General features: G+C 36.8%; 1 protein-coding gene and 2 pseudogenes across 1 annotated transcript; 1 reads left to right on the top strand and 2 right to left on the bottom strand.

Annotated features, from left to right (window-relative positions):
* Positions 1–7,294, top strand: part of LOC132174338 (subtilisin-like protease SBT3) — a 13,450-nt pseudogene extending 6,156 nt beyond the window's left edge.
* LOC132176753 (U6 spliceosomal RNA) lies at positions 6,435–6,544 on the bottom strand (annotated as a pseudogene).
* A 1,076-nt stretch (positions 7,295–8,370) lies between the features above and the next one.
* LOC132175280 (glutamate--cysteine ligase, chloroplastic-like) lies at positions 8,371–15,660 on the bottom strand. Its single transcript, XM_059587166.1, is given in 14 exon segments — positions 8,371–8,640; positions 8,935–9,004; positions 9,099–9,179; positions 9,261–9,353; positions 9,505–9,585; positions 9,660–9,749; positions 9,912–10,011; positions 13,928–13,946; positions 13,949–13,994; positions 14,067–14,156; positions 14,250–14,318; positions 14,443–14,526; positions 14,659–14,751; positions 15,508–15,660. Coding segments are annotated over 14 exon segments (1,125 nt in total). The 5' UTR covers positions 15,628–15,660; the 3' UTR covers positions 8,371–8,551.
* Between the last annotated feature and the right edge of the window lie 2,506 nt (positions 15,661–18,166).

Genomic DNA, 18,166 nt, shown 5'->3' with positions numbered 1-18,166 from the left:
TCGACCTCTCCCTCCGCCAGCTCATCCTCCGCTGCGGCGACCTCTGCCAGGCCACCTACGACGCATTCAACAACGACCAGAACTCCAAGTACTGCGGCTCCAGCCGCTATGGAAAGGCCTCATTCTTCCACAAAGTCATGTTCGACGCCGCCTCCGACTACCAAGTCGTGTCCTTCCTCTACGCCACCGCCAAAGTCGGCCACCCTGAAGCCCTTCTTCTCCACTCGCAGTCGCGCGAGTCCTGGGACCGTGAGTCCAACTGGATTGGCTACATCGCCGTCACCAACGACGACGTCAGCCGCGCCCTGGGCCGACGCGAAATACATGTCGTGTGGCGCGGGACGACAAGGAGCTACGAGTGGGTTGATGTGTTAGACGCTGACCTCAAATCTGCCATGCAATTGATTCGTCCAAATGCGCGTTTGGCGATGGCGATGATGGTAGTAGCAGTAGTGATAGCGATGGTGATAATGAAAAGGTTCCAAAAGTCATGAACGGTTGGCTTACTATTTACACCTCAGACGACCCCAACTCACCCTTCACAAAGATCAGTGCAAGAACACAGATTTTAAGCAAGATCAAAGGGTTGATACAACAATACAGAGATGAGAAGATAAGCGTCACATTAACAGGGCACAGCCTTGGCGCAAGCTTATCGGTCTTGAGCGCTTTCGATTTGGTGGAGAATGGGGTTTTTTTTTTAAGATTGAATTTTTAAAATTAAATTAATAAAAAAAAATAATATTTTAATCAGATAAAACGGTGAGTTTTGAGTAGGCTAACGGAAGTCAACAAAAATTGACGGTAGGGAGTTTTCTTATAGTTTCGAGTTACCCAGGGACTAAATTTCCGAAAAAAAATACCCAGGGAGTTTTTAAAAAAAGCGCGTTTACCTAAGGATTTTATATATAATTTCCCATTAAACAAATAAGAGAAAATTCTATTATATTTACAATCCAACCTTCAATCCATTCTGTCCTTTGATTGTTTGGTCATAACAACGGGCTCTTGGGGCTAAAAAAAAGGCTAGAATTCGATAAGTATTCTATTCAGACTTTAAATCATTGTTTATCTTAAAAGGTTAAGTTAGTAGGATATTTTAATACTTTTCTTTATATTTAGGTTCAAACTTTCTATTAAATTAAGCCCAAGAAGTGACGTGTGGGCTTAAACTCTCTATTGAGTGAGGCTTAACACGTGAAATATTCAATTAAATTGAATGATAGGTAAATTACTAAGACAATATTCGAATTTAGGACATTTGTTAAAATACTATGTTAAATCATCACTTTTTCCAAAAGCTTAATGAAATTAATAGGAAATTGTTGTTTTAATTATTTTTTCAAGATGTAAACATTCCTTCTCATATGTCGATTGTCTCAAACTCTCGTGTAATAATTGAGATTTAACATGTGAAATATTTAATTAAAATGAAAAGTGGTGACGAAGTTAACGTTTGAATTAATTAAAGACATGTTCTAATACTACGTACGGAGGTGGGGTTCAAAATTATGACCTTTGTTCTGACACCATGTTAAGTCATTGTGTATCCCCATAACTTCGACACATATATAAGAAATAGTTGATTTAATTGTATAATTAATATTCTAACATAAACAAACAAGTTATGAGTAAAAAAATTAATGATTCGAAAGTACTAATTAACCCACACATTGATCCTTAGGTTTTTTTTTTTTTTTTTTCTTTATCATAAAATAAAGTAAAAAATTAAAAGAAGCATAGAGTGACTTGAAAAGTTATTGATTCTTGAAGGATCATAAACATGCCACGTGTAATGCATAAGTGAAATGCTTATAGTGGAATGAGTCATAGTACTCCTATATAACGTTGCTATAATAATGATATTTTACTTAATTAATTAATTAAATAAAATGTCATTAATATAAATCAATACTACCTAAATTGCAATCATCTTCAGGTTTTCTTGGCCACATTACTTTTCCATGACAAAGACAATGGACATTTTTCCAGTGCCCATCCAAATAATTCAATAAACGCACGCATGTCATTCCACAGTGTTCTATATATTCTATTGTTCTTGATAGATCCCCATTTGTCAAATTCACCCCCAAGTGGGGAGATCCCATATCCCTCTTTCTTTTTATTCTTGGTTCTGAGATTTTATCCATATGCTTATTCATAAACATGAAGTTTTTAGTGTTAAACTAATGATTAAGTGATTAAATTTACAATTTTCAATCAGCTTAAGTTTGTGGGATAACTGGTAATTTAAGACGGTATCAGAGTCAAAGGTTCTGTGTTAAATATGATACGTCAAAAAATTTGTTGACGTGACAATTTGACACGTTATAAATTTTTTTTGACGTGTCACTTTTTGACACGTAAAAAATTATTGACGTGTTAAAAGTAACACGTCAAAAAATCATTGTTTTTGACACCCATAATTTTAACGCCCGACACACGTCAATAATGACCCATCAGTAAATTTTAGTGACGTGTCAGACCACCTAACACGTCAAAAACTGTCTGTCAAGAAAAAAATCCATTTTGAATTTGTAGTGTTATTTATCTTATAAGATGGAAGGCCATTGGCAAATTAATTTTTTGAAATAAAATGAATGGGGCTGTCTGGTATGTTAGGCTTGTAAAAAGTATATTGTTATGCTAAAATGGTGGATTGCTATATAGCATAACAAGTTATATAAAATCATAAATTAAGTTAGAGACAATCTCTTAAGAAAAATGAATTGTATCACGGTACAAATCGATCTCACATTAGTTATAAATTTTCTTTGTCCCCTCTTGCCATGAATAGATGCAATTCAAGTGTGTGTTTCTAACATCTGAAGAGTCTAATTAACCTTCTAATCATATGAAAAGAAAACTTGTTTTGTAATCAATATTAGTTTAACTTAACAGTACATGTAGTTGTAAATAACCAATTAGAGACTTAATTAGTTAAACATTTAAATAAAGGTAGCCTTACAATATTTCGTAATAAATAGATGCATCATCTATATAATTAATAAATCTAAGCTACATTTTTGGTCATTAAAACAAAAATGGGGTTAGGGGTTCCTCTTCCATACTTATTCTTGCTTGTGTTTTTGTTTCTAACTTTACATGTTAAATCAATCTCATTGAAAAGAACTACATATATTGTCCACATGGACACATCCCTCATGCCTAAAGTCTTCACTAATCATCACAATTGGTACTCCTCCATCATTGATTCTCTCAAGTATACAAATCCTGCCTCATTCCATAATTACCAATCCTCACCATCACTAATTATATATACTTATGATCATGCTTTTAGTGGTTTTTGTGCTCTCCTCTCTTCACATGAACTAGAGGCTTTAAGAAAATCATTGGGGTTCATCTCAGCTTATAGAGATAGCATTCTCACACTTGATACCACTTACACACCTGAGTTCCTCTCCCTCAATCCTTCCACAGGCCTATGGCCGACTTCGAAATATGGCGAAGATGTCATCGTTGGTGTCATCGACTCTGGGGTGTGGCCTGAGAGTGAGAGCTTCAACGACAAAGGAATGCCTAAAAAACTTCCAGAAAAGTGGAATGGAACATGTGAGGTAGGACAAAACTTCAACTCCTCCTCATGTAATGCAAAGGTCATTGGAGCCAGGTACTTCAATAAGGGTGTAATTTCTACAAATCCCAACATCACTATTAGCATGAATTCTGCTAGGGATACTAGTGGGCATGGGACCTATACTGCCTCCATTGTTGCAGGAAATTATGTAAATGGTGCTACTTTTTTTGGGTATGCTTCTGGAGTAGCAAAAGGTGTTGCACCACGGGCTAGGCTAGCCATTTACAAGGTTTCTTGGGACGAGGGAACATACACCTCTGATGCAGTTGCTGCTATGAAACAAGCCATTTCTGATGGCGTTGATGTAATTTCCATGTCTATGGATAATCCAAAGAAAAAGCCACTACATAAGGATCCTTTAGCAAGAGCTTCATTTGGTGCTATGGAGAAAGGAGTGCTGGTTTCAAATTCAGCTGGAAATTATAGAAGCTCAGGTAATCAAATCATAAGCAATGATTACCCATGGGTCTTAACCGCCACGGCAGGAACCATTGATCGTTGGTATGCTGGGACTTTGGCTCTTGAAAATGGGTTGGCCATTACTGGATGGACCATTTTCTTTGGCAATGCATCAAGACAAAATCTCCCTGTTAGAATATATGGAAAATATATTATATTTTCCATATATTCCATAATTATGCTGATATTGAAATATTCTCTATTTATAGGTTGATTGTAATCATATATTGGGATTGTAATCAAATCAAGGGGATTTGATTACCAAACTTGTATTTAGACATTATCCTATAAATAAGGACCTTTGTATTGTAAACAAATCAAGTTAATGAGCACAATGTAATCCTTAGGGATATTCCGAGTGGTGGACGTACCACCCGTAAGTTCTTTGTGTTTATTTTCTATATTGCTTTCGCTTATATTCCCCCATAATCATTATTTCAACATGGTATCAGAGCCTTTCGGCTAACACCCGTGTTTGAATCCTAGATTGCAATTTTAATTTTGTTCCTTTTGTTTTGTTTTGGAATTGTTTTTCAATCACGGTCACTAAACATTTGTTTCTGTTCTCTATTCCCATTTGAGATTATGTTTTTTTTTTAAAAAAAAGTGTGTTCAAAGATTGGGATTTTGTGCGGTTGTTTGTCTGACTCGTCATTGTAGATCCACGATAGTATGGAAGTGAAAACCAGTTCCAGCAGTCGTCAGACTTCAAGTGCAGTCAACCGGATCCTCCAGTTTCCGACAACGGCAGTCCACCGTCCAATCCCTCCAGTTTCCAATGACGGCATCCCATCGTCCATAACGCGCCGCTCATCAAAGCCGTTCGCAACCCATGCCCCGCCGTCCTGCCTTTGCCGGACCCACCTTGCCGCACCGCACGATAAGTCATTGGCGTGGAGTGAGGAGAGAGAAAAGAAAGAAAAGAAAAGGAAGAAAAGAGATGGTGTCAGCCAAGTGAACAAAAAAAAAAAAAAAAAAAACAGGTGCTGCATGTGGCGTGGAGTGAGGAGAGAGAAAAGAAAGAAAAGAAAAGGGAGAAAAGAGAAGGTGTCAGCCAAGTAAAAAAAAAAAAAAAAAAAGGCGAAGGAAGAAAAAGCAGTCCAAGTGGACACATCATGCGTGTAATGTGCCGGTCAGATTTGGTGCGCCGATCTGATAACCGCCCAAGTGGGCTCATTTTCTTTTTATTTTTGGTCCAAGTTGGCCCCTTTTATTTTTGGCTCATAGTCAGCCCTGACCCGTAGTCGGCCCCTTTTTATTTTTGGCTCGTTGTCAGCCTTGACCCGTTGTCGGCCCTTTTTTATTTTTGGCTCGTTGTCAGCCTTAGCCCGTTGTCGGCCCCTTTTTTATTTTTGGCTCATTGTCAGCCCTGGCCCGTTGTCGGCCCCTTTTGAAGTTTGGCTCGTTGTCAGCTTGGCCCGTTGTCGGCCCTTTTTGGAGTTTGGCCAATTGTTGGCCCTTTTTGAATCTGCATTCACCAACCACTTGCCGCCGTCACTGGCCGCCTGCCAGCCTCTATCTCCTCCAGCAGTCGCCACCATCTACGGCTTGTTCTCGGCCTCCGCCACCACCTTCATCATTGTTTTCGAATTTCAAACTCAAAGTTCTAGAATATTCTACCTTGAGTTTGAGGGGGAATGGTAGAATATATGGAAAATATATTATATTTTCCATATATTCCATAATTATGCTGATATTGAAATATTCTCTATTTATGGGTTGATTGTAATCATATATTGGGATTGTAATCAAATCAAGGGGATTTGATTACCAAACTTGTATTTAGACATTACCCTATAAATAGGGACCTTTGTATTGTAAACAAATCAAGTTAATGAGCACAATGTAACTCTTAGGGATATTCCGAGTGGTGGACGTAGGTGTCTAACACCGAACCACCCGTAAGTTCTTTATGTTTATTTTCTATATTGCTTCCGCTTATATTCCCCCATAATCATTATTTCAACACTCCCATTGGTTTATGACAAGAGTCGAATGATGTGTGACAAAGGTGTTGTCAGACATCCCTTATGGCATAATTATTTGCAATGGATATCTTCCTATTTCAAAACAAATTGAAAATATCGTTTGGTCAAATCCACTAGGAGCTGTATTTATTGTGAATAATTCAATTTCATCTGAAATAGAATCTATATCTGACACACCCTGTCCCTGTATGCTAATCACATCAATTGACGCAGTGGAATTACTCGAATTCATAGAATCCACTCAGACGCCTTTGGCTAACATGACATTCTTCCAAACCATTCTAGGGGATAAAGCCTACACCAGCTGTAGCTGCTAGTGCATTAAGAGGTCCTTCACAATTTCCAGGTATCTTGCTTTTCTTTCGTTTTAATTTTTTATTTTTTATGAATAAAATTTGGGCTACTTATCGATTTATGCGTTTCATCCTGGCACAGATCAGGTTATGCTAAGCTTCTCTGTATCATTCCAATTTTATCGAATTTTTCAGCTATCTTGAAACCGGATGTAATGGCACCAGCTGGCTCACTAGTATTGGCTGCATGGCCCCCAAATAGAAAAATTAGTAGAGGCCAGAGAGGCTTACGGACACATCACAACATTTTGTCTGGGACGTCGATAGCTTGCCCGCATGCTGCTGGAGTAGCTGCACTTCTAAAAGGAGCACACCCACAATGGAGTCCTACCGCCATTAGATCTGCCATTATGACAATTGCAGACCCATATGATAATACTCATAGCCCAATTAAGGATAACATGAATAACTCAATTGCTTCACCCTTTGTCATGGGAGCTGGTCAGATTCGCCCAAATCAAGCACTTGACCCAGGTTTAATTTACAATGCAACTCCACAAGATTATGTGAATCTCTTGTGCTCTATGAACTTTACTGAGAAGCAAATTGAGAGCTTTACAGGGTCAAAAAATTATAATTGCTCAATTCCATCTTCTGATTTCAACTATCCAGCGTTTGTTTTAAGAGAATCAACTGTTCAAAAATTTCAAAGAACAGTAACTAATGTTGGAGAAGGTGCCGTGACTTACAAGGCAACGGTGACATCACCAACAGGGTCAACAGTGATGGTTTCACCAAAGACATTGATCTTTGGAAGGAAGTATGAGAAGCAGTCATATACAGTAACTATAACTTATGGAGGGAATGTCAAAAGAGAGGTTTCATTTGGAGAACTTGTCTGGGTTGAAGAAAATAGAAATCATACAGTGAGAAGCCCCATTGTCATATCACCCTAATATTAGTAGAATGAGCCTACACTTGTGCTTGTTATTTGTAAATTTTAATTGAAAATGCATGTGTGAGGACTATCTAATAAATCAGTTAGATATAAAATCCTGCTGCTTTGACATTGTTAATGTTGTGCAAAGATCACAATTTGGGTAAGACAAAAAATCATAGAACACCAAAATGTAAGTAGTTCCCGCAATGTGAGATACGTTCTTTAAGTGGAGACGATCGTGCAAAAATAAATTCACTATTAAAGATGGAATACAAAATAGTGAAGAAAAAAAAACTTAAATCTTAAAGTTCAAATACATTCAAATCTTACCGGCCACCACACAAAAGAAAATCTTCTTTGAAGAAAAGAAAAGGCTTCTCCAAAAAAGCCTGCGTGGCACCTCCAAAGGCCAAAACATGTTATTTTTTAGTGTCTTCAATTTGGTTAACATGTATTCGAAAAAATCTGATACACTTGTGGGCCGGTTTGGTTTGTGGAATAGACCCTTGGAATAGAATGGCTATTTCTATGGAATAGTCAATCTTTTGTTTGGTAAGGATTTATTCCTATGAATAATTATTCCTGTAAGAATCACTAATCCCTTATATACAAGAATAGTAATAAGAGAATAGCTATTCCGGAAGGAATTGACAACTTTTTCTAAAAACTATTTTTTTTTTTTAAGTTTTAATCCTTATATATATATTTCAAAAAAAAAAAATAAATAAAAATAAAAAGAAAACCCAATCCGCAAACCAAATGAGCCCTTAAGAGCAGTCCAAAGCCAAATTGGAAAAGAGAACTTGTGGGCCGCTCTGACTTGATGTTCAAGTCACGTCCAGCAAATCTCTACCTTAACTTCAATTTATATTTATATTTATAATCGGACAAAGCTAATTTTCGGCCCTGACATTGTCTTTTTGAGTCCCACCTCGCCCCACACCCCCTCGCGCCAAAAAAAAAAAAAAACCATTACTATTTGTATTATTGAAGTCCTAAATTAGTGTACCCGATATAGGTTACAAAGATCAACTAGTATAAGCTGAACAAAGTTTAATCTTATATTCCTTTTTTCTTTATTAATGATCTTATTCATATACAACACGATTTATTTTTTTGGATTGCAACCAAAGAAGCAAGAAGTGTTTAAGGAAGGGCCAACAAAGGCCAAAGAAAGAACACGACCATAAATTTGGACATGTATAGCTATAGAACAGGAACAACTAGGAGTACATGCACCCAAGGATGTTGGTGAACCTAATTATTGAGTTGATCAATAGAGTAGCTCATGAAAGACAGGATCCACACATTGTCCCCACTTCCCTTGGTGCATCTCCAAAAGCTTCTCAGCAGGTGTCACACCTGCCATGCATTGGATGAATGATGATCACCATCCAACATGAACACATGACAAAATCATCATTAAAACAACAATGCAAATGTTGTTAGAATTTAGTTAAATGACTAAAATTAGTATTTTCTAACCACTTAAAATTTGATACAATTGGTAATTTAATATAGTACTCCTCCATTGATCTCCTATAATCCACCATTGAATCTTTAGAACCCACATTACTCAATGGTGGATTTGAAAAATATAGATGGCCGGAAATGGATGAGAGATGAAAAAAATAATATTTCTCTTTGTTTTCCCACCTGTTTTTACCACCTCGGCCACCTCATCAAGGAACCCTGATTCTTCAAAGCCTCTTCTTTCCAAGCCATCCTGCAGAAGAATATATAGGTTTATATATATATATAATGCCTTGAGTGATAACAGCAGAGACAAAAACAAAATCCATCATGCCAAAGTTATACACCTTCGCCCACTTGACAACATCTTCAGCAACATGGCTTAGCAATCCATCCCGAAGTGGTGTTTTTAGACCAATCTTAGGGACCTATTAAACAGAATTTTGCAGTTATGTTAGCCATGTTGATGATCATCATTTAAGTTGGTTATTGTCTCATATTTGTATTACCTTATTCCTCAACATCTCTCGTTCTTCGGTGGTCCAATCAGCTATCAAGTGTAGAACATTTTGAAGTGAAACCTCATCATATAGTAAACCTACCTGACATTTAGAAGAAAATGAGAATGAGAAAGTTGATAAAAAAAATGCTGGCAAAGCCAATAACCTACCTAACATTAGTATAATTAATTAATGTACAAGTAGATGGGTGATTATATATGTATTAGCAGATCATATATATATAGGGCATTACCCAAAATGCTGGCAAAGCCAATAACATTGCTAGAGGCCCTGCATCAGCACCCCTCATCTCTAAGTATGTCTTCATCCGAACCTGAACAAAGATAACTTACAGCTCAAGTTAGGCACAAAAATTAGGCAAATTTGAAAATTCAGAGACTTGATCACCTCAGGATATAATGTTGCCAAATGATTCCCCCAATCATTGATGGTTGGCAATTCACCCGGTAGACAAGAGAGTTTTCCTGCCATAAAATCCTGTAAAACAAACATTATTTCTCGACTTAATTAATTACTAGCTTCAGATGAAAGTATTCTCTAGATTTAATAAACGAGATAAAAGAAGAACATATATATATATATATATATGGCTACAGATGAAAGCCTTATTTCAACAGACTAGAAAGGATAGATGGAAACCCGGAATGACATTCCAGCACAGTCAATATATATATTTCTTTTTCCTGTAAAAATGTAAAGCATTGAAACGTCAAGAGCATAATCAACGTACCGATCAAACCTACACCAAAAGTTAAGCATAAACAAAATCAATTTTACTTACAAATAAAACTCGATCTAATAAAAAAGAACTTTCCTTTAAGTAGAACCACAAAATTTTCTCAATACTGATGCGATAACAAATAGGTAGAAACTATATAATAAAAGAATTTATAATGCGGAAATAATAAGACATAGAGATATGTGTGGTTCGGTCTATGACCTACATCCACAAGATCAAGCCCTAAGGCTGCATTAAGCTCTTATTTCTCTGGGTAATATTTACAATATAACATGCTCCTATTTATAAGATAATCATGTTGAATACAAATAGACTTCTACTCTAGCTTGGTTAGCTGTGATATTTTTCAACTGTAAGTCAATAATAGTCTTATACTGTGACTATTATTCTTGAACTCAAGGGTATACTCTAACATTCCCCCTCAAACTCAAGGTGTAAACTTGTGAAAACTTGAGTTTGCTCTTTGGTCGGCAAGGCAATGGAAGCTGAGATGGTCACCGAAAACTCGTTGGAGTTGGTGGCGGCCGAGGTAGTTGAGTGGAGTTGACGGCGCCGGATTTGAAACATCGGCTGCTCTTGAATTTGAACTTCGGCAACTGTGGCTGGCATCGGCTACTATGGCCGGTATGAGCCAACTGTGGGTTAAAATGGGCTTGGGTTTTAAACAATACCACAAAGGCCAAGAGAATCGGGCCAACAAAGGGCCAAAAGTAGGTCTAGGTCAACAAATGACCAACAAAAGACCAAATAACTATGCCAACAAAGGGCAAATATATATATATATATTTCTCGGTTTTCTCCTCTCTCTCTCTCTTTTTTTTTTTTTTGTAATAAACTCTCTCGATAGAGGAAAGGACGCCGGCACAAGGTATTCCGGGAATGGAGGAAAGGACGCCAGCACAAGGTACTCCGGGAACGTCCGAAGGAGGATAAAAGAAGTGGGCATCTTTGGCCTCTTTTGTAGGCATTTTTGGCCTCTTTTGATTTTTTTTTTTTTTTTTTTTTTTGTAATAAACTCTCTTGATGGAGGAAAGGACGCCGGCACAAGGTAGTCCGGGAATGGAGGAAAGGACGCCGGCACAAGGTACTCTGAGAACGTCCGAAGGAGGATAAAAGAAGTGGGCATCTTTGGCCTCTTTTGTAGGCATTTTTGGCCTCTTTTGATTTTTTTTTTTTTAATCCCGTAACCAAACAAAACTCCAAACAACTAAATCAAAATATCATATTCCTAAACTAGAATAGGAATAGCTGCATACTCGAATAAGGGTAAATCAAAACCTGTAGCCAAACATGCGTCTTCTTCTCAATGAACCATAAAAGAAAACTCCTGAAAACACGATCTGCTACTGGAGTCAGCGGATCTACGGCTTGGAGCACCATAGATTGGTGCAGATGCGCGGTCAGGACGGTGGCTGTAGGTTCGGTGACGATGTAGAGTCTGGGCGTCGTAGAGGTGGCGGAGTTCTGGGGCCGGGGTGCCGGAAGAGAGCGGCGCGGCTGCAGTGACGGTGAGGAGGCTACCCACGCAGTGGGTCGTCGGCGAAAGCTAGAAGGACGATGACTTGGTGCAGTGAAGGAAGCGACAGAAACAGGGACTGGTGGATGGCTGGAGAAATGTTGCTTGAGATGGGCCATGGATGGCCGGCCTAGGCGCAGGTGGGACGGCGAAACGTGGTTGTCTGCGGTGAGATCACTGCAGGTAGGAGGAAGATCACCGGAGGCGCGACAGACGGTTTGATGGAGCAGCTCATTTGCAGTGTCTATGTTGTCTCGGATGCATGACAAAACAAGGAATCACGTGGTTCTGCTTCTTATGAGATCTATTGTACCAAGACCTATGTGTTAGATGAAAACTTCATCAACAACCACTAGAATTTGACGGAACAATTTTTTTTTTTTTTTTGGGTCAAATTCAATGCAAAGATCTATGGCGAGGAGATCTGCAGAATATTGACATAAACCAAAACGAAGAAAAGAAAAAGAAAAGAAAAAATTCACAGGACCACTGGATCGGATACTGGCGTAAGCCAATAGCTTTGATACCATAAAAGAATTTATAATGTGAATTTATAATGCGGAAATAATAAGACACAGAGATATGTGTGGTTCGGTCTATGACCTACATCCACAAGATCAAGCTCTTATTTCTCTGGGTAATATTTACAATATAACATGCTCCTATTTATAAGATAATCATGTTGAATACAAATAGACTTCTACTCTAGCTTGGTTAGCTGTGATATTTTTCAACTGTAAGTCAATAATAGTCTTATACTGTGACTATTATTCTTGAACTCCATGGTATACTCTAACATATAAGTTGCTGCTTAGTAGAATAAGAGTACTGCTCGATGACAACCCTTATTGTGAAGAAAATTTCTGTATATATGTAAATATTTAGAACAAGTGACACTTGGACACTCGGTGTACGTAATACTTAGGAAAATAAAAGCTAAAAGAAACTAGAAAATTGGAGATGGCAGAATAAGATAGTAAATTATGTACAAACACTTAAGTTATTCTCAAAACATATGATAGAGAATTTAAGAAGAAAGAGACAGGGAAAAGAGTGTTGTGGTATGTGACTTAAAGCCATCAATGTGCTTGTGGGACTCGTCGATTTGTCCTTTAAAGGAAGTGCTTGTTCTTGTCCTATATATGGAATTGGACTTATTGAAGCTTTCCTTGTCCAAAGGGTATTAGAAATACTTGACCAACTTGGAGTTGGTTTTCTCTCCCACGTATAATGCAACTCCCACGTATTGGAGTTGCATTATATAAAGGCATGGCCTTTGTGTTGTAGTATGCTAAGATATAGAGCATCAGTGGAGTGCCAAACCGTGAATATATGTGAGCACCCAAGGGTGGAGAAAAAGAGAGAATCTGAGAAAGTATGCTCAAATTAAGGGCAGCAACGGTGTTTTTCTTTTTGGTAGTTTTTGGAGGAGCCAAAAACAAGTGATCAGAAGAAAAATGTGCTGTAGAGTGAGAGAACAAAATAGAGATCAGCTGCTATCTGTTTCAGCAAAAGAAGAGTTTGTACATCTGTCTTTTGTATTCTATTTTGAGAATAATCTCTATTGCGTGATAGTGAGATTTGAGTGTATTGGGACTTTGGGATCTGAGTAATTTTCTCTCTACTATTTTTGTACTCCATATTTTGATAGTGGATTTTCTTTGGTTCGTCTCTGCCAGTGGATGTATACTTGTTAAGCCGAACCACTTAAATCTTTATATCATGTATGATTGTTTATCTTTGTTATTTCGCATTCTTCTTATTTTTCGCATCTCACGGGTTTTGAAAAATATGATTAATTTCCTAACAAAGAGAGCCGTAGCCATCACAAAAGAAACAAGTATTTCTTACAAATCGATGGATTTTGAACCCAAATTGGGGTCATATGCGTGATTCTGAGACTTATAACAAAAGTTATGGCCGATTTATTGTCACATGCGCAAACTATAGCAATTCATTCAAAAGAGATCCATCTCATTTGAAAGAGAATGGTTTTCCACATGTCAGAATGCCGAAATTTCATTTCTTGATGACTAAGGAAAGTTCCTTCAAATGACAAAGAGGCTCATTCGACGGAAGATATGTGTCGATGAAAAATTGGCGCCTAAATTTGAATTTTTCAGTGGCTAAGGAAATCTTATTCAAATGAGAAAGAGGCCCGTTCAAACGAATTGAAGCTCAAAATGTTGCCTATAAATAGGCCACATTCTGGATTGAAAATTTAAGACAAAAAAATCCTTGATTTTTAACACATGATATAAAAGGGTTTTGAGAGTATTGATAATAAGAGAAAGGTGGGAAACACTTGGGAGGAGTGTGAGAAAGAGATTTTTACAAGTTAGATTTGTACTTTATTCCACTTGTGAAATAAAATAAACTAATATTTTACGAGGAACTTACCCAAAGGAGTCATCAAAACAAAGGGTAGCATGCCAGTACGACTTTTTCATGGCCAGTCCAGAAATGGCTGTTTAAACAATAAAAATAAATACAAAATCCCATGAGAAAAAATAATACTAATATACATGAAAGAAAGAACTTGAGTTACTTTTGGAAATCTTCTCAAGCTGAGATAACCATTTGGATTTCCTTTAGCAAAAGGTGAATTTGCAAATAGTGCTGTTGCTACCTGTCTTATTTGTTACACTAGTTAGATCCCATAGAATCATATATATATATAAGTTGTCTAGCAAAAACATAGGGATATATCAAAGTTTCTCACAGGCTGCAAAGCAAGACTAGCACGAAATTTCCTGATCATGTCAGCTTCTGAACTGTAATCTAGATTAACCTATAAGATTTGAATTTCGATTTGCATCATTCTTCACTTGAAACATGTAGAAATATGCTTAATTATATTGGAAAGAGCATGCTTTTCAAAGGCCTCACAATCAAAAGAGTAAAATTCTTCTAACCTGAACAGTGCATGTCCTATGCATTGCATGCAGTCCAAATGAGCCAACTTTAGCAAAGTATCTCGATAAAATCTCTTGATTTGGCTGAATCAAATCACTCTTATCAGTAAATGCAATATGCAAATTAGAAAGCAAAGCTTAAAGGGACACGCTGGGGAATCTAGCTAGTACAAGAAACAAGTTTACAGAAATGAAATTGATCAAAACAATGGATACCTTGGGCATCCTAGGCATGTCCTTAAGTCCTCCCTTGGGCTGGAGACCTATTCCTAAGAATCCAATTCCCATTTTTGTTGCAACAGCTTTCACCTATAAAAAAATTAACACACGAAGTCTATTCTTTAGTTCACTAACATACAAATTAAATTATTCATGAGATCAAAAGAGTTAATAGATAAACATAAATTGAAGGAAAAAAAAAAAAATCCTAAAGCAAAAAAATATTAATTTTTCATTGAATATTCAAGTCTCCTAGGCCAGGTATGTGATAATAATCACAAGGAAGATATCAATCTATAAATTAGTAACATATATTAGAATAGCCATTAGGGAATAGAGTGGCCCATGGTTGTACAAAACGAATTGAGATGCATGTTATTGAAATTCAAACAGTCAAAGAGAGTAGGGTTGTGAGGCCCACCTGCCCTAGGCAAATAAACCCCGTAGCACCCTCTTTTAGGCTACCCAATTTTTTTATGAAATTCGAGCAGCCTAGTAACGAGGATCCGCACCCTTACTAAACCACAAATGTACTCTAGTACTTCTCATACATAATCTTATATATAGACTCGACTGCTATACATAACAAAGTATTTCAACTGACTTGATATATATAGGTGTGATTTAATCTCGGTATAAGTTTCATGTAATGTTTTGACAGGTGCACCACTCAGCTCAAGCTGGCCACCAGGCTCCAATGATATGTTTTGCTTACCCTGTTCCACAATCACGTATTGGTTTAATTAAGCCACATATCAAAGAACAAATTAAAAAAGTCTAGTTGGCATATACAAATATTCTAATACAAGTTCAATATTATTGACAATAATAAAAGTAAACGTTTACCTTTTTAAGTCCTATAAGGTTGTCACCTTCCATTATTTTGCCCCATTCATCATATATTGCAGCAACACCATTGAGTAACTCTTGTATTTGCTTATATGTTATGGGACATAAAGTCCTCATCTGAAAACCAAACTTTTCATGCTCAGTTCCTATTCTGCAAGGACATAAAGAGCATCAATTGACAAGTAGTGTAGATGAAGTATAATTGGCACAATGCCATGAATCTGCATGAATTACATACCTCCATTCCTCCTTAGGCTTGCACCCTGAGGCAAAGTATCCGACAAGATCCTCTTTTGTCAGTGGCTCTGCAGGCAATACAGTGGCCTCTGAGGCTGTTGATGCAACAATCACTTTATGCCCTTGTTTCCTTCCTACCCCAGTTTTAGCTAGACGAGGTGAGCAAGGAAAACCAACATGAGTTTCCTTCTTACTAGATGCTAGCTTATTTCTCTTCATTCCATAAGCCATGAAATGTGGTTCACTTGGCTGGGAAAGGAGTGCCATGCTACAATCCTAACAAAAGAAACCCATGCAGCCTTTGAGTTAGAACTCGTGAAGCCATGATTACAAACCTTACCATTAGGGACGTGATTGAGTCGAGTCGAGACAAGTATTAATGGTTCAAATTCGACTAAAATAAGAATTATGTTAGATGGAGCTCGAGTTAAGATCTACAAGGTTGTCCAAACTCAATTCAACAAAAATGAACCAAGAACTATATTAGAGCCTTAAAACAATTTTTTAGAAAGAATTTTATTGTACAATTATTAATTGGGGCCTTAATTAGATACTATTTATTAACTTTTTACCATATTAGAGCCTTAAAATATTTTTTACGAAAAAAATATTTATTGTATAATTATTAGTTGAGGGCCCTAGGCAACTGCCTAAGTCACCTGCTAGGGCTTGAGTAGCCCTAGGAACCCACCTAAGTGAAGGTTGATCTAATGATAGTTAAAGGAAGGATGAAAAAGGATGAGATAAGGACCTAAGTAGCATTTCTCATTTTTATAAAATGTGCTAGCATGGCATAAAAATGCGCTAGCATGGCAATCCAACGTGGCGTGTGTTTAATCTAAACTAGGGGCAACTGGATAAGTAAGGTGTGAAATTGAGAATATAAAGATGAACAACATAGAAGTTCGAGAAGGATATTTCATCAGTACTTGTATGACAATAACTCATCATGCAAACTCTCTGAGACTCATTATCATGTATTAGGGACTAGCATTTTGTTAGCATTGCACTCATTCAACTTCCAAAGTCTTTTTAAAAAGACTTTTAGTTCGAGTAGGCAAATTTAACACCAAAAGTTTATGAGAATAATATCAATCAAGTCATGTGGTAAATTTGATGTTTTGCACCTAAATAATGTTCTTTCTCTTAACAAAATACCTCATAGATAAAATATTTATTGACAAAACCACCGCCAAAACCATTAAAGCCACCGGTTGGCTTTGGAGATTCTGGTGTCTGGGACTCGGAGGTGGGTGAAAAATTCGTTGGTGGAAGTAAATGGTATTGATTTGAATTGAAGATACGATGTTTTAATCTCTATTATATTTGGTATTTTTACCTAATGTGTTAAATTTCTATTGAATGATGTAAGTTTTATATCATATCTCTTCTCCAAATTTATTCGAAATCAAATTTCATTGGGTTGCTAAGAATTAACAAATAAAATAAAAAAAGAACCTCTTTAATCCCCTGTTTGGTTGCTAAGAGATCAAATACACGTGTCTCACTCAAAAAATCCCTCACTTAGAAAGAAAGAAGCGGTCTCGAAGGGGTGGTGGTTTGGGGCTTGAAAATAGACGTAAAAAAAAGGAATCGGTTCATTTCATTGGCCACCCGGCAGCCAGGGGTGGCTGGTTTCTGGCTAGACAAGATCGAGGATCCGAGAAGGAGGCTGCCATGCACATGCAAAGGTTTCCCTCCTTTTCATTTTCAGTAAAAAGAACGCAAGGGAGACGAGAAACAGATGGTACGTACCTGCTGGCTGCTGCTGCTTCCCTCGTTAAGCTTCACTTCAGTGCGTTGCTCAGAGGATTGAGTTGTGGGAGTGTTTAGAGAGAGAGAGAGAGAGAGAAAAGTATGTGAGCCAACGTGTAGAAAATGTATGGCTATTTATTTAGAAATATAATAATATAAACTAATTTATATTAATAAGTACAAAAATCAATCATGAAACACAAATATAATGCACATATATAATCCATCAAGATCATCAAATACTCATATCAAATTCAGTCACGTACATCATCAACTATATATATATATATATGTGATCTATATGTGATATTGATGTTTCAAACTCTATGCTAGTGATAATTAGCGCTCACAAAAACTTTTTCTTCTTTTTCCTTATTCTCAAACAAAGAAAACAAAAAAACAAAACAAAAGTACACATGTAAAGTAATATATGCAACACAGACATATATAACAGGAAAACGCGCAAACAAGAAAAATGGAAAAAATATAAACAAATAAAAAGTCGCTTTTGAAATAATCACATGAAGTTTAAATTGTGTTAAAGTGATACATTAAACTACTAAAGTGTGTCAAAAACACCACTTCTTTATTATATTCTTATAATAGCTTTATTCTCTTAAAAATTGAAATAAAAAATTAATAAAATAAAAACCTACAAAACTAA

This window comes from Corylus avellana, chromosome ca3 (assembly GCF_901000735.1).
Source record: "Corylus avellana chromosome ca3, CavTom2PMs-1.0".
NCBI lineage: Eukaryota > Viridiplantae > Streptophyta > Magnoliopsida > Fagales > Betulaceae > Corylus > Corylus avellana.
The sequence above is the reverse complement of the archived record's forward strand: the minus strand, read 5'-3'. Positions and strand labels throughout refer to the sequence as shown.